Consider the following 22,949-nt stretch of genomic DNA (forward strand, 5'->3'; position numbering starts at 1 on the left):
CTCTGGGTTTTCATTATTCGTGCTTCATGTGGCACCCAATGTTTGGGGGTACAAATTAAAAATGTTGGAGGTTTTTTAGTCCACCAGTTCAGGCCGGGGCTGCACGTGGGTTTTCTGTCTTTGGGTTTTTCCTATTCGTGCTACAAGTTTTGCCTAGGTCATGGGTCATACTCAATCCCAGCACTATTTCAGACATCTGGGCAGTTGCCATTACAGAACGGGTCTCTTCATCTGAAGACAACTGCCAACGAATGATCCTGGGCAAGCACAGTGCCACCAGTGAAAGCCCCTCCCTGGATTCTGTGCGTCTAGTGAAGTCTGAGAACGACTCATTTACCACGGCAAACAGAGATCATTTTCTTTTGCTAAAATAAAAGGTTAGATAAGAAAGAAAGGCCTTATACGAGTTTCTAAATGCACAGGCTAACAGGCAAGAAGATCCCCTTTCTAGGAATGGAGAACAAATACCTCCAATGTCTTATTCATAGCATGCGAAAGGAAGATGCTCTCTCTGCACTGACGCTGGTAAGTATTCACCTAAGACCACCACACCCACCAGGGAACAAAAGAGATGGATATGGCACCAGCCTACAGATTTGCAGAGGCTGAAGCATGACCCAGGCATCCCGGGGTTTCTGAGTGCACAGCCATCTGAGAGAGAACACTCCTTGAGGTTGCCTCAGGACACACATAACTGTAAGTGAGGTTTTGCTCGAAATTGCAACAATTTGATCTTTCTCCTCATACCCCTAGCAACACTGTAATAACACCCAACATTTCCCTCTGCCTTTCTACCCTAGATATACACTCCTGGAAAAAAAAAAATGAAGGTAGGTTTGTCCCTTTGGGGTCAGTTTCTTCCATGCAATCTGCAAGCAAACACACCTCGGATTTTAAGAGAGCTATCCTGTAGTTACGATATTGATTTTTCATTTTGCCCCACAAATGTTACCACAACTTTATAACTGATATACAGCATCAACAGTTTCCTTGGCCTTAGAGGCCAAATTAATCACAAAATCAACAATCTGTTTTTATGCCACGGAGTTCAATGTTCATTTTCAGCATAAATTGCAAAGCCACAGCCAGAGCCGGGTGCAGTTCTGGAGATGCATTGCTAAGTCACCTCCCATTTGTGATTTAATACAACAATGGGTTTGCAAATTAAACCGTTTAAGGCTTTAGGTCAGCTTCTATTTCAGTCGGCTATGGCAACTGCACGTCCCCAGGCTTCTTTCTGTAGGAGCACACCAGGGATAAAATGGGCTTCTAGAGGCACCTCAGGGTGACCTGTGAACATCACTGGCAGGAGTTGAGTTCACCATTTCCCAGACCTGTCTTCTTACAGGCCTAGCACCCTTCACCTGCTCATTCTCACTTCTCTCACAGCCTGACACAGGTAAGCCCCTGACTCTCCTCTGCTCACATCGAGCACTACCACGGCTGCCTGTCAGGCCATTTCTAGCTGCTCATGCTAGATACATCCCATACTCCACAGCACTGAGTGTTTATTTTTTACTTCCCTTCTCTTTCTCTCTCCCATCTATTGCAGCTTCTGTTTCAGAGGAGATGACTGTCATGTGTTTGGTGTTCTTACACGTGAGCTGACAGAAAAGAACACGGCTGGTACAGAATAGGCAATAATGTGTGTCTACTGTAGACACTGCTCAAATCCCCAAGTGTGCGCTAGCTCTGAGGGCCTCGGTGGGTTCTGGACTGAGTTCTTTGGAGACGCTCTGTTGGCGAGTCACACTCATTCCTTACCCCTGTCTTTCTCATCTGTGTCCTTCAGTGTGGCCCATGGAATATTCATTTACCCACCCATTTTCTAAAGCTGTCATTTTCCTTGTCTCTTGAGGTTATTAGACAATGATGAGATTTCTTTTATCTATAAAATACAAAACTGGATTCACCCTATGTTGTATTCCTACCCTTACTGCCTTTGCTATTTGTCGTAGAAATTTCTGACAATAGGTCTTCTTGGCCAGCCTCGCTTCCCTACAGTTTACCCACTGTGCTGTTACCATTATCATTTTGACAACTTCACCATTGTACCCAAAACAAAGGACAAACGTCAAAGCATGTCATTCAAGGCTGATTCTCCCCTTTGAGGTGCTGCCCCCCCACTATATCTAAGTATCAGATACACATTCTTTCCTTCTGTGGTCCCCCACCCCATTTGCTTTATCCCAAATGGCCCCATCTCTCCTCTTCAGAACTCAGCAAAACTCTCCTTTTGACTCACTGAGGCACAACCCAAAAGCAGTGCCTGCCTCTTCTATGAAGTCTTCAAATGTTTCTGTCTGACGTGAGTTCTCCAACACAGTGCCATTACTACCCTGTTGGTCCATACATTTGGTATCCCACACATCATTCCTTATTTGTGCATATATCTGTTTGCTTAACATATATACACATGAACGTTCTCTAATGTTTGGCTGGTTTGAACTTTGTGTCTCTATAGTAGATACCAGCTAAACTTAAACTACAATTGACCATCTATAGTAGACACCAGTTGAACTTGAAGTACAGTTGAACATCTATAGTAGATACCAGCTAAACTTGAACTACAGTTGAACATAATTCTTTGCTGACTTCTAAAAGAGAATGGAACAATGCAGAGATGAGAACCCAGGCACTAAACTAGGGCTTCTGGGGGAAGGTAAGTTATCTTAACTTCAGCTCACACAGAAAAAAAAAAAAGGATACTCTTGTGGGCACAAAAGGTTCCCACAATTTCTCCCTTATGCTTAGACATGTGTATAAACACAGGAGGGTATAATAAAACTCATGTGAGAGACAAAACTCAACATTGGCAAGTGTTTACATTCTAATCAGGACAACAAGTCACTTCTCACTGAGAGATTCCAACTCAGTCAGCATGAAGAGTCTTGCACTTGTGCCAAGGGTCCTTCCCGTGCCAAGAAACATCCCAGTCTTTCCAAGTTAGAAGGCAAGGCTGGGCACCCACAGAAAAGCCATAAAAAATAGCTTCTGAAGACTGCTTCTAAAACCAGTGTCCACAGACCATAGGGGCTCTACATGCTAAAGTCCACTGGTCCTTGACCTTGTCAGGTGACTCCCAACCCAGGCCAACTGTGGGCTGGGTTATAGGGGCAGGCTGTAGACCTTTCTGACAGGAAGTTGAGGGTCAGAACTCCTAGAGTTATTGATATCTGGAGGAGAAAAGGAAAATATAGCACCCCCAAGAACCCTGCCTTTTCAAATGTGGGAGCCAAGGGGCATTAGGAAGACGCAGAACTGAGAAAGGAGTTGGCGAGTTGCCAGGGTTTGTCCCACAAGCGCATCGAAGCCCAGAACGCAGCTGCACTGCAAGGTTGCCCTGGAAGGCTGGACATGGGAGACGTGCTGGACATAATGAAGGCTGGATGATGGCTTCACTGCCAGGTCTTTGTGGAACAGGTGACAGTGTAGGTGTCACTCACAATGAAAATCTGACGCTGAAGCATTCCTGAGAATAACGGTACCCAATGACACCGTGGAACTGGCCAGTTCTCACGAGTGGGAGAAGTCTGTACAAGGAAATCACATGACATTTCGAGGTGCAGTTGGTATGGATCAACAGTCCCCAATTCTCTGTCAAGGAGCAGCTAATGAGATACAGAAATCATTTGCCCAAAATCACAGCTGCAATTCCCAAGCCTCTGGAGGCAGAGGATCTTCATGGAACAAGGAAATGCTCCTAAGGTCTGTCTGCCAAAGATACCCAAGGCCTCCAGATAAAGCCTGAGTTGCCAAGGCTGGCTTCCTGAGGATAACAACAGAATCGGAGTCCAGTATTTGATCTAGTCAGGAGGTCAAGGGAGTCACACCTGAAAAATGAGAGTCTGTCTCAGTGGGAGAAGGCAATCAGGAAGAGGAAGGATAGACAAAGACCATCATGCAGAAGGAGCCCTGTGCTTCCACTGACTGAGGAAGGACCGCAGGGCAACAGGGCAGACTCTCCAGAGTAAGGCGGGGGTGGAGGGGACAGCACAAGGGACTGAGGATGAATCAGTTGCACCCACTGATAAGTCTACGAGGGAGAGGCATGACCAGATCTGCAATCAAAAACATTACCCTAAACTAGGCGGTGGTGGCTCACACCCTTAGTCCCAGCACTTGGGTGGCAGAGACAGGTGGATCTTTGTGAGTTCGAGGCCAGCCTCGTCTACAGGATAAGTTCCAGGACAGGCTTCAAAGCTACAGAGAAACCCTGTCTTCAAAAAACAAAAAGCAAAAAGCAAACAAAACATTACCCTGGCAGCTGTGTGAGGACCTCCTGAAGCCAGGGGGCAAGCGCTGCAATAGCGGGGACGAGAGGGCGGGTCTAGACAGGCTAGCAGCGGAACAGCAGAAAAACACAATGAAGAGTCAGCTGCTGAGAGACAGTTCAAGGTGCTTCCACACATCACCTGCCAGGCACAGAGGAGAGGAGCGGTGCCATTTCCTGAATAAGACGAGTTTGAGTAGAATTACCAGTTACAGCTGTTTCAGAACCTTGCGTGTAACATGCATTTACGTCCCATCCCCAATACATACAATTCTTTCCATAGAAAACAATCATTCTCTTCCCTCCCCTATCTCTGTTGATTTCTTTCCTGATTTCCAGATGAAATCAGAAGTCCCCACTGACCTTGACGCTGTCTGGTATCCAACGTATCCCTCATTCTTTATGTTATGACTGTATTAACATTAACCTCTACCACACGTAAGAATTAGAAACACATCTTTCGTTCCCGAGCGCCTACTCCAGACCACTCTGGGAATTAAAGAAAAACAGCAGACTGGATACATTCGTTCTGGGCTAAAGGGATAGGGCCTTCCTCTTCATTTGCTAATTGGTTCACTTATTCACCCGTTTAGTCAAGTCTGCAGCTTGCCAAAACACCATCAACTGGGAGCCATGACCTAGGCCGGTTAAATCAGTGTCTCTGGAGCTGATGTCCAAGCAATATTTTGAAAGAAATTTTCTGGGTGATCCAAATATTCAGTCAAGATTAAATATGCAGTCAAGATTAAATATGCAGTCAAGATTAAGAACCCAAGCAGCTGGGGACCTTACTTGAGGGTTCAAACAACCGCACATCCTAATACCGATGCTCACTAATGCAGGGAGACAACATCCCGGGAAAGGCCGAAAAGACATTAGCAAGCCAATGCTTTTAACGCAGGGAATTTGGCCACCCAGATTAAAACAAGAAGTAGGGAAAGTAGGTCTTTCAACAAAGATCACAAACAAACACACATGTAGAAAGAGCAGCCAACATACCTAGGCTCCTAGTTGTTTGGCTGTTCCTTTAAAACGCTACTTAACTATGTATGTATGTATGTATGTATGTATGTATGTATGTATGTATGTTTGTATGTATTTATGTATGTATGTATGTATGTATGTATGTATCTATCTATCTATCTATCTATCTATCTATCTATCTATCTATCTATTTGTATGGGAGGGGCGTTGAAAGGAATGGGTTGTTGAAGCATGTTCTTGGGGACTTTGTCTTGTCCCTGCCCCTTCTCCCAGTTTCCCAGCTGCCAGGAGGTAAACAGCCTCCTCTGTCATGTACTCCTACAGCCATGATATTCCTTCTTGCCTTGGGCCCAAAGCAATGGTGCTAGTTGACCTCTGATTGAAACCCTTAACAAAAATAAACTTTCCTTCTTTAAACCGATTCCTCTGCAGTATCTTTGTCACAATAGCAGGACGTCTAACTAACGTCACAATGCTAAGGGCTCTGCAATCTACTGAGACCTGTTGTGCAGTCGTCTGTCCATGCCGACCCCCCCCCCACCTGCAGTCTTCCAGGAAAAAAAGAAAAACAAAAACCTCTTGCCTAGGAACTAGGAAGTGGAACTGGAAATTCTGTTGTGCACAGTAAAGGCTTCGAGCTGCACTTTGACAGCGAAGCAGGAAAGGGCCCAGAGCAGAGGATAAACCAGTGTTTAAATAAACCTAATGAGGACTGGCTGGGGGGAGGAAGAATGGCAGCAGACAAGAGACCAAGAAGGCTCAGCATATCAGAAAGCAACAACTGAAGCTCAGACCTGACACTGTCCAACAGCAACATAACTTGAAACAGAAATCCGGCAGCAGGCATGCTTCCTCCCGTCACTTCCACCAGCAAAAATAGTCAGGAGACCAGGCCTTAGGATTTGTAGGGGAAGTGGGGGGGAAGCTCTACCTATAGGGCTCGAGTTGGCCCCAGTAGCTGCCCCAGCTAATTCAGTGTCAGTGTGCAGAGAGCGATCGTTCCCACGGTTACCAGTCTGCACACAGGACGGCTCCCTATTAGAATCTTGGGATCTACTCTGGTTCTTTGATCACAATGACGTAAGTGCTGTGTGGCTCAAGTTACTATAGTAACTAAGAGAGCAGGAACCTCTGCCTCACTACAAACCCCAGATCTGTCACTCATTAAGGATGTGACCTGGTGAATCACTCAGCAGTCTGAGCCCCAACTTCTTCATCAGCAAAGCAGAAATGAGACATCTGCCAAGGTCAGCTGAATAGGGGGAACAAAACCTAAGAGAGAGATGTATATAGCAGACAGCAAAGGGAGGAGTCGGGCATCTGAGCCCTCTGAAGTTCACACCCTAGATATCTGATACGGAGCTACAAAACTTGGTGCTTTCCCTACTGGGTTTTGGACCTAATTTAGCCCAATCTTTCCTCACTATGCCCCCATTCTTGCCTTTTGGGATGGAAATGTATATTCTGTGCCAGGGTATGTTGGAAGTATCTGATTTTCTTTTTACTCTAGAGGGGGTTACTGTGAAAGACTTATGGGGACTTAGGAAACTGGGCTAAATGCATCTGGCATCATAAGATGGCTTTGAGCCTAAGGGACGCAGAGGTGGAATGGGATAGGTTGAATGAGAAGTGCCCCCATAAGTTCCTGTATTTAAACACTTGGTCCCATTTCTGGAGAAAGTATGTCCCTGGGGGAGGTGGGCAGGACTTAAGGGTTTATAAAGCCTTGCCCCATTTCTTGTTCTGTCCCTACTTCCTGTGTGCGGAAGAGAATGTGATTGGCCAGCTTCCTGGTCTTGCCACCTGACTGTTGCCAAGCCTTCCCCGGCAAGAACTCTGCCTGGAACAAAATGCCCAACCCTTTCTTCTTTAAAAACTACAATAAAAATGCATGTATTTTAGTCCAATAATTCTACTTCTAAGTGTTATGATGATTTCAAATGTCAGAAACATTATATAGAAAAATACTCATTACTGCATTATCTGTGAAAGTGGAAAACTAAAGATAATAAGTGACTAGCCAAATAGATTATGAAACCACATGATAAGAACATACACACCTGGAAAGATCTGCAAGGTAATGTTACATGGGGGCTGACATGATGGCTTACTGGCTAAGAGCACACACTGCTCTTGCACAGGACCTGAATTCAGGTCTCAGAACGTGCCAGATGGCTCTCAGTTACTTATAATTCTAGCTCCAGAGGACTCTAATACCTTCTTCTCATCTCTGTGGGCACTCATGCACACATTCCCTCATGCATACCCATACACAGAATTTAAAACAAAACAAATCTTTTTCATAAAAGATACAATGTGTTATATAATCAAGACTGTGTATATATAATTTTAAGTATGCAAAGTATCTCTAAAAATGTCTAGATGAAGCTAGGAATAGTGTGAGCCACTGAGGGAGGGAAAGGGTGACTTCAGAGACCAAGGGAAAGAGAATGCTTCTCCTCAATACAGATGTTTTCATTCTGTAGAATTCCGCTTACCCGAAAGACCCAGCTCAGGGCTCTGGCACATATGGGAGCCACACTAAGTACTCACCTGCCAGCCAGAGAAGAAGTTGGTGCCACAAAGCAAAACCAGCATGCTGGGGGTGGAGGGTGCACTAAACCACACGTCACCTCTACACTAACAGGGTGGGGAATGTTTCAGAGAAATAGCTTCTTAGTCATGCTGTGCTGCAAGCACACAGGTGGAGGCTGCCAATAGCACAGGAAGGCCCAGTTGCTGGAGACGGGGGCTGCTGTGCAGTGTGAACGGCCGCTGGGAAATGAGGCTCCACGCCCACCATGGTCTGCCTCTCCATTTCCGTGCCTTTCTGAGCGACTCTTCTCGCTGAAGGACAAGGTCAGAATGATCTTCACTGGAGTTGCTCATCAGAGCCTAGTACCCAGGGTGGATGTCACCCAGAGTGACGTTCAGTAAGATCAGAAGACAGAGTAAATGCCGCAGGCAGGCCTTGGAAGAAACTAAACAATACCAAACATCTTTGCTACCTGTTCCTTGGGTACAACAACAACAAAAGAATATAGAAGAAGAATTTTCTGGAAAGTACGAACCCCATTTGTTCTCCAGAGAATTACGCTGTGGGAACACATAAGGGTTCTGGTCAAATGAAAGATTAGCCCTATAATATCATCTCTCTGTCTCAAAGACCCTTTATCTAAGGAGAAAGGGTCTTTTTACTTAACCCCAGACCTTACAATCCTAAAGAGAATCAAAGTGAAGGCAATCTTCAGACTCTCAAGGCGGGGCAAGCTGAGACGTAGTAATCACTCCAGAATCAACACCTTGTGCCTTAGAAGGAACAGCAGCAGCAGAGAGAGACAAAAGTGAGGCGGAACAAAGATCCATACGCAACGCAAGGGACCGGAAGGAGCCGGCAGCATTCACACTACGGACACCAGCCTCAGTGTTTCACAGTGCCACTACTGTGCCAGAGGGCAACGGCAAACACAGGGCCGCACAGAGTGCAGTCCCCAACAGCAGTGCCAGCCAAGAGGGGTGAGAGTGGGAAAAAGAGCCCATTCTGTTCTATTTATTACCATGCCTGCTATCCTGAACCAAATCAAGGAACTAATGCATGGCCTTTAGTGATATTTCAAAATTTTGCCTATGCCATACTGAGTCCTCAGGACTGTCACCAGGACGAGACACACGGGAGATGCCATTTCTTCCGCCACAATCCTAGCCGTGAAGGGGCGTGCTCCCGCTCACGGGAGAGAACCTGTACGTGGCTCACATGTGGAATCTGCCTCTGGCCAAGGTTTAAAATTATTATTCTGGCATTTAGATAATGGAAGGGAAATAATAGGAAACTTGGTAAGAAAAACCACCCATTTGTAATTCATAATCTGACAATGGAGAGTTGCTTGTTAGCTGTGTTTAGGGATTGTGAAATTGGGGCAAATGATGTGATCTGACTTGTTTTCTAGGCAAAACCTATGCAAACACAAGATAATCAGACTGGTTTCCATTTTATTCTTAGCTGCACATACTTGGCTCCGCTCCCGATGACTTTGGTAGTCATTAGGGATGAGAGGGCTGTGCTTCACCGAAAATGCATTAGGACAAAAGGGTCCGCGCTAATCTTTCTCATCTTATCTGTCGCTGCCCGACTCACACAAAACAAACTCCATGAAGTCTAATCAAGTTTGCAAGCATAGAATGTTTTCCTGCCTACTGCATCTCAGCTCGCGCCATCTTTGACTATCTTCCACCCGTCTCCATCTATCAGAACCCTTCGTTTTCCCACAGGCCTGTGTCAGACTCTGCCTTTCGCCTTTGATTTTCCTCCCGCTGAATTACTTACTGCCTTGTGCCTTACCAGCCTGGGAGACCTAAGTCCCAGCTCTTTGTACAGCTTCCCTTATCTGGACGACATGGAGCAGATGTATGATTAAATGACTAGATGAAGACAGAACATTTCTCTTCTGATGTCACAATATTAAAATAGATTTAAAAGAAAATTATTGTACAATTTTCAGGTTATCACTCATACAAATATCTGAGTAGCGTGGAATTATTTTTAAAAAGTAAGTATAAAAGGAAGCTTCTGAATCCTCAGACTTGAAATGTTGAAACTAAGTGCTGACATGTTTTATGAGAGGCTTCTTTTCAATTTTTAGTTTTTTCAGAACAATCAATAAGAAAGGGCAAGTTCCTTCAGTGCTCATATTTGCACCCGCAAATGTAATCAAGGTTATTTCAAACTAGCCAGAAAATGCTACTTAATTATACAGTTAATAGAGTCACATTCTTTCTCTCATTAAAAAAAAAAAAAAGGAAGTTAATAAGACTGATCCTAAAAGCCCACAAGCCACTCTGTGCAGCTTCATGTAGACAGCACGTTTATTCGGGTTCTGGCTGAGGATGAAGGGGCAATGGATGGTACACTCAGAACAACATCACAAGACCTGGGCATAAGCTGCAGACACGACTCATTTTTTTTTCTCCTTCCTCCTTAACAAAGTGGCTGGGGGGTGGGGAGGGGGGGTCTACCTCCAGAGGCATTTCCATCAAACCCTTTATAGATCTTGGCTCCCTGGCTTCATCTAAGAAGCCAGGTCCATTTCCTGTGCTCAGACAGCACAGTAGTTCTGTGGCTCATAAAATTATGGCCCAACTTTCCCCTTTGTTCTAGCAAAAGACTTCCTTGGAGAAAGCAGTAATCCTTTAAAGCCTCCCAGTGCAAAGGTCTCTCCTGGCTTGTTTCCCCATCCCCATCCCCCAGAGGAAAAGCTCAGTCACATCACAAGGCGCGTCTCCTTTCCGAGCTGCACCAGGGCTCAAGGCTCCTGGTGAGGAAAGAAAACTGGTCATTTGAACATCCTTTCCTGGATCTGTCTGAAGTGTAGACAAGCAGCAAAGATGAATATTAATATGCCTTCCATCATCAAAAGCTATTGCATACCCAAAGGATGATAAATATTTTAATCAGTTTTCAGCTTGTCTGGCAGAAGTCAGTTTATTCCTCAGGGATTTTCCTAGTTCTGTGCCCAAAACCTGCCCAGTGCATGCCGCTTTCTCTGTATTTTGAAACTAACCACAACAGAGTTCAAGCTTTGCTACAGAAGTCATTTATTTTTGACATGATTTTACTCTATTAGATTCTTTTAAGAGTAAGGAACTCTAAGACATGAGTAATGCCAAGACACGAGACAAGGCACCTTCTTCGGCAGTAGCAATACAGTGACTCTAAGAAATTAAGGCCCACTTCTCTCATTTAAAAAAAAAGTCCCCATATTTACATAAGTCATTTGCCAGTGACTTCTCAATCTTCTTAGCTAAAAATGCCAAAGGCATGCAGCCTGCTTCTGTGCTTTCAACCTGAAGGAGAGGGAAAAGCCGCCGCCGCAGATGTCTGCCAGTGTTGTGCCGAGGGTCTGAGCAGAGAACCAACTCAAAAACACCCCTTTTAATTAGGAAGTAATTTTTAGGAAACTTAACAGAGGCCAGGCTTCCCCACACAGTGGGAAGGACCAGAACACTGACCGCACATCTAGCTCTTCCTTCTATAAGTGTATGGTAAGCACCTACTATGTGCCAGCCGGGGTCCCAGAGCTGGGATCCTAAGTAAAGCTAAGGGCTTCTCTGCTGCCGGGCCCAGTGGGGAGGAGTGCCTGGATGGAGTTGAGACAGACAATAAAGGAATTCAGTCTAATGATGAGAGGCTACAGAGCACACAGAGAGGACACGATCCTCTACAAGCAGCGGGAACTCAGAGAAACTCTCTCCAAGGACAAGAAAAGACAACGTGAAGTGAAGGAATGAGAAAAGCAAAGCAGAGAAAGAATATTCCAGAGGCAAAACAAACACAAAGACCCCAGCAGAAGTGTGGGTTCTGTGATTCTGAAAGCCACACAATGAAGATGGATTTCTGAGCATCACAGTAGGTCTGGACCAGGCCAGTGAAGTGAGCTGACTTACAGTCAAAGGAAGGTAACTGCAGATGGCTAAAGCTTAGGAGAAGCCCAAAGGCTGGTTACTAGGCAGTTCCCATGACTACAGTCTTTAGCCAAGCTGCTAGCATAGGTGGTGAAGGTGACTCAGGTGACGAGTGTATTTTAAAAAGAGAGCTTTCTCAGACTGGGAGCTCAATCAAGAGCACACTCAAGCTTGTGCTGAACGACTGGATAATACTAGTTGTTGACACTGGGAGAGAAGCCAGGGATTATCAGAATCGAGACTGGGATTTGATATATGTATGCTTAATTTGAAGCATTACTACAGGATGGTATTTACCCATCTATCTCAACTATTACACAGGTGCCCAAGAAATGACTCTCCAGTGCCAAGAAAATACTGATTTATTATAGGCACCAGCATATTGACCTATTCCCATTCTTTAAGAAGCTCACATGCATGTACAGTTTAGGGCAGTGGTTCTCAACCTTTCTAATGTTTCAACCCTTTAATACAGTTCCTCATGTTGTGGTGACCCCCCAACCATAAAATTATTTTTATTGCTACCTTATAACTGTAATTTTGCTACTGTTATGAATTGTAATGTAAATATTTTTTAGAGACAGGGGTTTCCTGAAGGGATTACGACCCACAGGTTAAGAACTGCTAGTTCAGGAAAGCAAATAAACTACAAACTTCTTAGTTCCCTAAAACATCTGTTAACATCTTATGACTAGCTGTGGGCACTTCATAATTCTTCACCTAAATTAACAATGCTTAAGTAACTATCAAGAACAACTATCCAAGCTGTGCAGTGGTGGTGCATGACTCTAATCCCAGCACTTGAGAGGCAGAGGCAGGTGAATCTCTGTGAGTCGGGGGCCAGCCTGGTCTACAAGACCTAGTTCCAGAACACCCAGGGCTGTTTCCTGTCTTGGAAAAAAAAAATCACCAGTTTGGAGTCCTACAACCAAAGAAGATACATCCAAACACGGGTCTTACTTCACTTTCAACGCTGACCTGGTAACTCCCTTTCTTATTTGAGAGCTAATTTTGTCAATCAATCAAAACCAAGCAGGAGATCATCTGTCTGAGCCTGTGATATACACTGAGGAAATGTTTACAAGTGAGATAGAAGATCACAGGTGGTCCCAGATGAGGCTGAACTCATGGAGAGAAAATGCAAAGTCAATCACAGTGTACCTGTTAGGAGAGGATGGACTCAAAAGCATCACTGACCAGCGATTACAGAGCCTTTTGGGACACAAAAAAGGTAGTGTATCATAGTTCCCTTTTCGAAAAATACAGTCTCACTATTTCTCAGAAGTCAAGGAGAAAGAGCAGGATGGTTGGTTATGCTACCCTGGAGAGATGGAAGTTGGAATTTCATGTGTTCCCATAGTTCTCAGAGAAGCGAGGCTTTTAGCAGTTTGAGCACATTTCTCCATAGGGACACTTTTGCAAAGTATGACAAGATTCCCAGTCCTAGCCCACAAGTATTCAGCACTCAGTGGGCGGGAACAGTGCAATGGCAGCTTTGTGCTTCCAACAGCAGAGAGTGCCTAGGCTCTAGAGCAGAATGGGGGTGGGGCAGAACCTCGATCAAACACCTCTAAGCAAGGGAGGGCAAGCTAACCCCTGGAATCCCTATTTCAGGTGCAATGTGGGGTCAACAAGTTCTCTCAGGAGATCATTATAACCATGTACTTCAGAAGGGGACAGTTTTAGGGACTACTCATTAAACTTAGGGGTTAAAACAGCAAAAATCTCGATAATATTCCAAATAAATGGCACAGATCCCGGGAAAGGTTGGTTCCTTTTCAAAACTGTGGGCTTGATGTCTGCCTGTCCATCCATCCATCCATCCATCCATCCATCCATTCATTCATTCATTCATTCATTCATGTGTGCATGCATTACTTCATTTTCTACACTACGATTCATCTAGGGCACTGAGAGGTTTATTTTTCAGTCAGGTGAATGACAGACTAGAGAGAAACCAAACACTCCACCAAGCCATCTGAAAAAGGACTTGGGGTGCGGGGAGAAGGTATCTTATATATTAGCCTTTGTCTTTCCTGGGAAAATGGAAATTCCTGACACACCAGTCTGGCATCCGGGTTTCTGAATTCACACGTGCATGTTATGGCCTGCTTGTCAGAGCAACCCAAAATAAATTCTAGCAGCTGAGGCTACCACAGTTCCCTAAGGAAAAGTGATAGGGCTTTTACTCCCTTTACACAGATTTGAATTTCAGAGTAGTTAGAAACATTTGAATCAAAAGAATTCACCTTTTTTTGTGTGTGTGGGGGGGGGCTGTTGTTATTACTGTTTTTCTTTTTTCCAAATAGAGTGTGTAAAAATCATGTATATGAGCCATGCATGTGTATACTTAATGGAGATAAACAAATGCTCTGGTGTCAAAGCTACCGTGGAAATCCCGGCTGATCACCCAGGTTTCCTTTCTATACACTAACTGGAGCTAAGAGAGATGGCACACTTCCCCGTGGCCTGTCCTAACTCCTGTCACATGTGCTCCATTTCCTGCTGTGTTCGGAACAGAAGCTGCAGCTGGGTCCTCTGAGCGTCCTGCACATCCTAGCACCGGGCACCAGAAGCTCTGCGCACACTGCTCGCGCAAGGGTTAAGAACAGAAGTCTACCACTGGCCGGCTCTGATGTTCCTTGAGATATTGTCACTGGATGTATCCTCAGTAGAATTCTATTCAACACCTCTGTCTTTAAGTACAAAGCTGCAGGCTGTAGCAGCTTTAAGAAACATAAGTACCCCTTTTTTTCTGCACACAGTATCTGTGTGTGAAATTCTCTAAAGGGGTTTAAGTATTTACCCTGAACACTATCAGCCGCTCTCTAAATTTTTCCTTATCCAGTTGCAAAACACTTCAAAGAGAATCACAAACACGGGCTTCTCTGCTTCCCATGCACAGTCTGTTTGGGAGGCTTAAGTCTGAATTCTCTTAGAATTGTAATTTTTTTCCCAAAAAATGACAGGATACACATACTTTTAAAAAATCATCATTAAATCTGAACAATGAAGGGGTGTGAGCGGGAGAGGGGGGTGTTCTAAGAGAAACTAAAAAAAATATCGATCAAGAAAAACCTAAAACATGTTAGAAAGAAGGTCAATGCTAAATAAATTACACATAAGACCTCCTCCCTCCCTCAAGAGTGTTTGCTTTTAGAACAATATAGTTGTGGGAAATTGGAGTTTAGGGGTGGGTTCAAAGAACCAAACTCCAGTGTCTTGAGGATCACCAAAAATGTAAGCCAAGGACTGTGGATTTTGTGGCTGGAAGTAACTTGTTTCTCTTTCCCCCCAATTTCCAAAGATAAATACAAAGGCCCTAACACACTGTGTTCCAGAATTTGAATTATTGGGTGCTTTTAACTGTTTAACCTGCTTCCAATCTGGGCTTATCTTGAGACACTCAGCAATGTCCCAGTCAAAAGAGGGAGAGAGGAATTTAAATCTTAATTGAAAACCACCAGACATTTCATACCAGATCTTAAATTACTATAATATACTCTGCTTCTAAATTAGAAATCCTGACCCAAGGGCTAGAGAGATGGCTCACTGGTTAAGAGCTTATGGGGCTCTTGTAGAGGATCCAGGTTCAAATCCTAGCACCCGCCTGGCTGGCTCAAACCACCTCTATCCGGCTCCAGGAGACCTGATGCTTCTGGCCTCCAAAGGCACATGCATCCATGTGCACACATCCATGCATGACGATACACAGAGTTAAAAATAAATATAAAAATGAAGATAAAAAATGCTGATAAATGGGAAACAATATTATGCTAGTACATGTAATTTAGTATTCACTGGAATACTTATGGGGCTATGTGTGTGTGTGTGTGTGTGTATATATATATATATATATATATAATATCTAGGTAAATTCACCATTAATATGAACCCCAAATAGTTATCTATAATTTATCATTATATCCCTCATGACCCTGAAAATCTTTAATTTAGGAGAAGTTTTAAAAAGAATTGACTTTGCTATTATCCAAAGTCAATTATATACTTGATATATATTTTAGTACATACGAAGCAGCCTTGTTCCTGGGTTCACGTATGAAGAATTTTATCCACAGCTGTAGAGACAGCTTCATCAAGCTCTCCCGAAACAACAAACTGCTCTCCAGCTCCCTCCCTCCCTGTATCTGTGGGCTCACAAACAGGGGACCCTGTCCCTGCAGCGGCAGGCTGCCTCCAGAACAAGGTTCCCTGATGATTTATGCAGACCACAATGACAAGTCAAGAGGCATGACTCACCTCGGAATTAAACCATTATAAATAACTTGTCAGGGACGCCTTTACAGCTTGAAGAACATTTCTCTCTTAAAACTTTAACAACAAGATCCTGGTTATGTTATGAAATGAAACACCCACTCATTTTCCACATCTCCCTGTTCTCCTGAGCCAAATTTTAACATAAATGGGCAAATTAAATGTAGCCTATTGCTTACCTAACACAATTATATGTTGCATTTTACACTGATTCAAAACGGATACATTAAAATAATACTGCCTTGGTTCCTACCCTCTGCAGCCGGCAAAGGTTATTAAGGGCAATCGTCATGCACAGGGCCTGCTACTGTAGCACCAGGGACAGTTGGGACAGGAAATGGCTCAGAACACAGAGGATGAGCAAGAGCCACTTTCTCCCGACAGAGAAAAAGCAACAACAGAATGCATGAAGAAATCCCCGCAGTCCATAAATCATCGGCTTCTCTCGGTACTTCCTCGGGATGCTGGGCTGGAATAATTCCACTGGATTTTACCAAGTGGAGGTTTTTAAGGTCAAAAGGAAATGAATAAATGTCATCAATTTAGAGGATTTCACACCCAGCATTCTTTTCAGTCTCCTCGTGAATTTGATAGTGTTAAAACATTTTTATAGGTAAAATAAATGTCAGTTTTGCAAAGAGCGATACCAGCCCCTGGGAGACAAATGGCTATCCACTGGATCTCGGGCCACGGCGTGACTCGCTGCCTCACTGGAGACCTCAGCTTTTCATCCCCCTCTTCAGCCGGCAAGAAAAGCTTGCATGGCTTCTTTCAAATGATAACTCTCCTATCCCAAAGAGTCTCCTCAGAATATGATAATCTTGGATGAGAGGTAGTGGGGATGGTTGAAAAAACTAAAATACAAATATGTGAATAGTGCCCAGTGTTAGAAGACTTCTTGAGTGCAGAGCAAAGAAGGCAAGAAAGGCTCGACCTTGGTACAAAGGGTCAGGCTGCTCTGGGCTCGGTGCTCAATGAATTCACAAAGTAATATTCAGGGGAGATGTGAGGTTTTATCAGAATGTCATTCGAATATAAGGTTTAACATTTACATCACAAGAGCAGGCACGGAGTAAAACTGTCCTCCAGGAGAGAAATGGCAGGAGAATGTGCCAGAGCAGAGTGCGCCTGCTGAGCGAGGGAGTGGGCAGCAGAGGCCTGGGGAGTTTATGTACAGTTGACTAAACTGTCTGAAGTACGAGGCTGGTTAGAACATGTGAGGTGTTACCACTAACGGAGGAATAGCTATTTCAAAACTCACTTCCCATTCTCCTCTAGGTTTCTGGAGACCGTCCCTCCCTCCCAATCCCATGAGAAAAAGGACAGAAAGACGGAGAGAAACAACACTCGCCTCTCCCCTGGTGCAAGGGCCACCGAAGGCTGTTTACTCATAAATGGAAGGGGGGAAAGTAATGCATGCAGTGTCCACAGTTTTAGGTCCTATTTCCTCAATGAAAAAGATAGAAGATAAACTGTAGAACAGACAAAGTGCAGTGATCAAAGGCATCTTTCCACAACACTCACATTACTCAATAGCTCAAAAAAAAAAAAAGAAACCCCAGAAAGATAACAAAGAATCGCTCCTCTGAAATCATAACAATTTGGAGTAATTTATTCCCTAGAAGAAAAGTCTGAACATCCAGAAATGCCCTTTCGATTAGCTTAATTCCACAGAATCCAAATGTGCACCAAACACCGCACTTTTGATGTGAAATTGCTGTTGAATTTGTGAACCCACAACTGATTTCCTGTGTTATGGAATCCTGGATATTACAGTTAACTTGAAGCAACAGGGATAATTCTTGGCAGTTAATGGGACATTTATATGCATTTTCCTGAAAGGCGGCATCTTGGGACTGCCAACAGGCAGCTCAACATTGCCCCCTACTGCTGACAAGTTTAAGAAAGCTGGAGAAGGGCTGACAGCCAGACTCCCCCTGGCCAATGATTTCACCCCCCATACCCAAATACCACGTGGCTCTGCACTAGAGCTACCCAGCCAGGGATTCTTTCTAAGATTGGTCTCTGCTGCGTCTTCCAACAGCAAAAACAACTTATCATGAGTTTATTAGAAATCTTTTGTAAAAGCTCAAGTATTGTTCAGCTTAATTTAGAACTTGGTCCAAACCTCCATTCTGCTGATAATTATACGGCTGCGGTATTCGGGAGAGACACTGAATCACTGATTTTTTTTTTTTTTATAACAGAAAAGTTAAAGAATGCTCCACCAAGTACAAAGAACTGCACTCTGGAAAATTCCCTGGATTGCTGCTCCTTGTAGTATTTTTCTGGTATGAATACAATAAATAGAAGATACTTCCTTTAACTAATGTGCCACTACTACCAAATGTGTACATACACATATGGAGACTACACCGTCCACACTCGTATCTACCAAATGTGTACATACATATATGGAGACTACACCGTCCACACTCATATCTACCAAATGTGTGTGCACATATGGAGACTACACCGTCCACACTCGTATCCACCAAATGTGTGTGCACATATGGAGAGACTGGCATCCATCTACACTCGTATCTTTTCAATGAATAAGCATCACTGTGTGATCACAATAATAAAACCTTCACTGCTTCACTGGGGGGGGGAAGATGCTCCTAAATGAAAGGAATAAAAACTTTTTAAAAATTATTTTACAAAATGACTGAGTTCTCTTTTATTTGTTTCTAAGATTTCATTATCCTTCTGTATTTGCATTGCTTTCATTGGTTGAATAAAGAAACTGCCTTGGTCTTTTGATAGGTCAGCCCTTAGATGGGTGGAGTAGACAGAACAGAATGCTGGGAAGAAGGGAAGAGTGGCAGATGCCATGAATCTCTGGCCTGAGACGGATGTAGGTTAGAATCTTGCCGGTAAGCCACAGTCACGTGGTGATACACAGATTTAATAGAAATGGGTTAATCAAGATGTGAAAGTTAGCCAATAAGAGGCTAGAGTTAATGGGCCAGGCATTAATTTAATTAATACAATTTCTACATGGTTATTTCAGGGGCTAAGCTAGCTGGGCGGCTACAATTTACAACTTGATCAAATTATAATTTTTTTTCTTTTTTCCTTTTTTTCTTTTCTTTTCTTTTTTTTTTTTTTAGACAGGGTTTCTCTGTGTAACAGCCCTAGCTGTTCTGGAACTCACTCTATAGTTCAGACTGACCTTGAACTCACAGAGACTCACCTGCCTCTGCCTTCTGAGTGCTGGGATTAAAGGTGTGCATCACAATCACCTGGCTCAAATTATAATTCCAAAGTCAGGCTGATATCTAAGAATCAGGCCTCAGCAGCAAGCAGAATTCTAAAAACATACATAAAATGGGCACTATCCAAATTTCTATGCATATCCTATAGAAACGGCATTTTCTACCCAGGCTTGACCAGAGCTAGCCAGGCAGAAAGAACTCTTCATCACCACCAACCTGGCAACACAATGCTGTTCTGCACTAACTCGGGGCTTTGGGGAAATTGATCTTTGAGACTATAAATACATTACAAGGGTAATAGTGTTCTTTCCCCAGACACCGATCCTTGCGAAGGATCTCAGAGATCTGCATTCGGATTCATGGTTTTAAGCTGAGGCCTTCATATCTGTAACTTGGTATTTTCATTATTGTAAAACAGGGGTTGCAAAGATATTATGTTAACATCTTTATCAAAACAATAACACTAAATGAGCAGGCCAAGTGAACTCCTTTGGAGGTGAGACAGGTTTCAGCAGGGGCTATGACTATGGCTTCATAGGTTATATTTATCTTTTAATTCATTAAACCGTATGCATGATGCTTGTTTAGCTTCCTGTACATCAACTACAGGTCCATAAAGCTGTCTGAAAAACATGTGTGGGGACTGGCAATCACTGGGCACCCTGCAGATGAGCCCACTGCTCTCAGCACTCTTCAGATCCTCAAGTGTCACTCTCTAGAGGTCAACGGCTTTTACCACCTCCCTCCGCATTCCAAAGTCAAGCACTTGGAGGCAGATCAGTGAGCCGACAAAGGGCCAGAAGCCTACAGCAAGTCTTCTAGAGTTTAAATCCCAGCTCTCCCACCTACTAGCTGGTGACCTTTGGGCTCCTATCTCCTGATATGTAGAAGTGAGCATAAAGTCAAACCTATCCCACAGGGTCTTCACAAACATTAAGTGACAGCAATCTTTAGTACTCATAAAAATACCATGCAAGCATTTACTGTTGTCATTGCTATCCAAGTGGAGGCTTATCAAGTGGCTTCCGCCTGCCACCTAGCTGATACAGTCCATGTTCTACATACCATAAATGCCCTGATTTTTGATCTTGCTTTCACAGTCCCAAGACCTAATGTCCCTCCGCCATTAGCCTACTCCATTCCCTCTTCTCCACATGGTCTCTAACCAGATCAGCACCTTCACAACAGTCCCAGAAGTAATGACCTGAACCTGATACTGATCTGAACCATGGAGGTCAGAGGACAACTCGAGAGTCCACTTTCTCCTCCCATGATGTGGAAGATATCCCAGAGACAGAACCCAGGTCGCCAGGTTTGGTGGCAACTGTCTACCTTCTGAGCTATCTTGCCAGTCTGTGACTTTTTTTTTTCCAACTGCCTGGTTTGATTTCAGCTGCAGTAATATGTGGTGGCATCCACACTTCTCCTTCCTAAATCCTAGGTTATGGTGACTAAAGGCATGCGCTTTGCAGCCTGGCAACCTGTGCTTCAATCTATCTCCACCATCTGCTTAGTGACCGCGGACAAGAACTTAACTCCTCTATACCTCAGATTTCAGACCTGTACATCAGGGCTCACAACGCCGTCGACGTCAACTGTGGTAGGAAAGCCCTCTGAATAGTGGTTGGAGCGTAAGAACAAATGAAAGCTGCACCTGCTGTTGCCCTACTCTCAGACTGGAGCAGAATGCCTTCTGTGGAGACTATCAGAAATGTTTCCGGAAATTAGCTGAGGCTTTGGCGACAAAATTGCAGACTGTTCCCATTCTCTAACAGGGAATAACCTACCACGATCATGTAGGTTAACAACATATACATTTGCCCGTGACGGTTAGCTGAAGACCTGCATGGTGCAGTGCCCCAGAGAAGGTGGTCAGACCTCAGGCACTTACCACACTCTCCATCTTCTTCCACAGCTCCTCCAGCTGAGTCATGGGTTCAGACCACCAATCAGTGCAAAGTTTGTTCCGATTGCCTTGAAACCAGAACTGCCTCAGCCACTCAAACTCGACCTGTGAACCGGAACAAGAAAGCAGTGTCAGAATGTCCTTGTGACAGACCAACAAGGACAGTGACTTCCCCACTCAAGTCTCCTTTGGCAGCTTCATAGAAGAGGTCGAGAATGGTGAGAAAAGCCTGGCTAACTAGTTCCCAACACATCCTGGCATCTCCAGAGCTTTCTGCAAGCCAAGAAAATGGAAGTCTTAGAGTTGAGGTCCTGCTAGGATGACAATCCAGGCCAGGTTACGTGTTTTAGGCAGATACAACAAACATTCAGATCCTGGAGTATAAGTGGCCTCCACTGAGTATGATGGAAAGTCACAACCAAGCAATTAAACATTTTTAGTAAAAGCTAAGAAGGCAATGACACAGGCAGATATTAAGAGTATCACGTGTCAACTTCTTAGAAAAGAAAGAACTTACCCAAGGGCCTGGAGGAGCTGGTGATAATCTTAGCCACATAAGCAAACAATATATAATTAGTTATAGAGGCATTCAACCTCCTCCACAGCCATTAAGGTTCTCACTTGTTGACTCAGTAAGGGCTGATCGCAATAGGCAAACAGTAGCAAAGATAGAAGGCACTGATTTACGTTCTTTTCTGGGAAGCTAGGGAGCTGTGTGTGTTGACCACCTAGAGGCTCCTACCCACAGGATGACACAGCTCCCACCACTGCCCCTTCCTCAGGCTCGGTCCTGTGGCATAGGCAGAGCTCCAGCTAGAATACTAATGGCGGAAGTGGAAACCCAGGGTTAAGTCAAACATCCCCGACTTCCCCATTTCTGGATTTTGGAAGGACAGGTCTCAAGACTAGAGAAACACAAGAAGACTGTAGACATTTTGCTGTCAAACTGAAGACAATATGGCAGAACGGGATTATGAGTTGAGAAGATGAAAATCAGGTCCCGGAGACAGTCCCTGACTGGATGAACTATCTCCACAGCCCCTTTCCAGTCAGCTGACTCAGGTTTAGTTGTCTGATCCTTGCAATGGAAACAGTCTGAACACACAGAGATCAGAGTGTGACCAGCACTGGGCAGACAAGTCTTCCATGGCTTGTCTTCCCCTTGAACATCAGTTGGTATCATCAGGACAGAACTCCATCTCACCCCAAAACTCCTTTGACTTTGGCAGCAAGTCTAGCACTGTGCCATGGTTGTCTGCTTTGCAGAGTGATCACGTTCCACACACAGAGCTAAGTTATTATCACCATCACCTGTGACCACGGAGGACTGCAGGTCGTTTCTCCACGCTGAATGTTCAAAAAGCAAACAAAAAGCAACTTGTGAAGATTAGCAATGGTGAAAATGGCCCAGGTAAGAAACTGGAGAAGACCTAGTCTAATGAAAGGTTTTGGTTTACATTAAATCAATGTTTGTTTGATGTGTAGAACCGATTTCAGCTAAAGCTGTTTAAACAAAACAGGAATGTGGGCAACATTAAGACAGTTGCTAAACCTTATCTGTGGCATTAAAAGACAGTGGTTGACAGAGGTAAATCTGAGTAGTTTGAAACCAGAATAAATACGACCACAGTTCAACTTCAAGGGAGATCCAGGTTTAGCAACACATTTACTACAAGGGAAAAGAGAGTCTTTTAATGGGTTCCTCGTGAAACTAGTCATGGACAGAGCAGCTTGACAGGCAGCAGAGACTCAAGCCTTAAGTCAGGGAGAGGAGAAGTGGTTTCCGACAGCTTCTCAAGCCTTGGGTCGGTTATTTCCACTGAAGAGGACTGAG

General features: G+C 44.2%; 1 protein-coding gene across 1 annotated transcript in view; it reads right to left on the reverse strand.

The window, feature by feature from the left end:
• The window catches only part of Fto (FTO alpha-ketoglutarate dependent dioxygenase), a 343,642-nt gene that overhangs the window by 162,115 nt on the left and 158,578 nt on the right, over window positions 1-22,949 (reverse strand). Inside the window, exon 7 of the mRNA XM_057753848.1 lies at window positions 21,101-21,220. Coding sequence (XP_057609831.1) covers window positions 21,101-21,220 — 120 coding nt within the window. The remainder of the gene's footprint in view (window positions 1-21,100; window positions 21,221-22,949) is intronic.

Source organism: Chionomys nivalis, chromosome 21 (genome assembly GCF_950005125.1).
Source record: "Chionomys nivalis chromosome 21, mChiNiv1.1, whole genome shotgun sequence".
NCBI lineage: Eukaryota > Metazoa > Chordata > Mammalia > Rodentia > Cricetidae > Chionomys > Chionomys nivalis.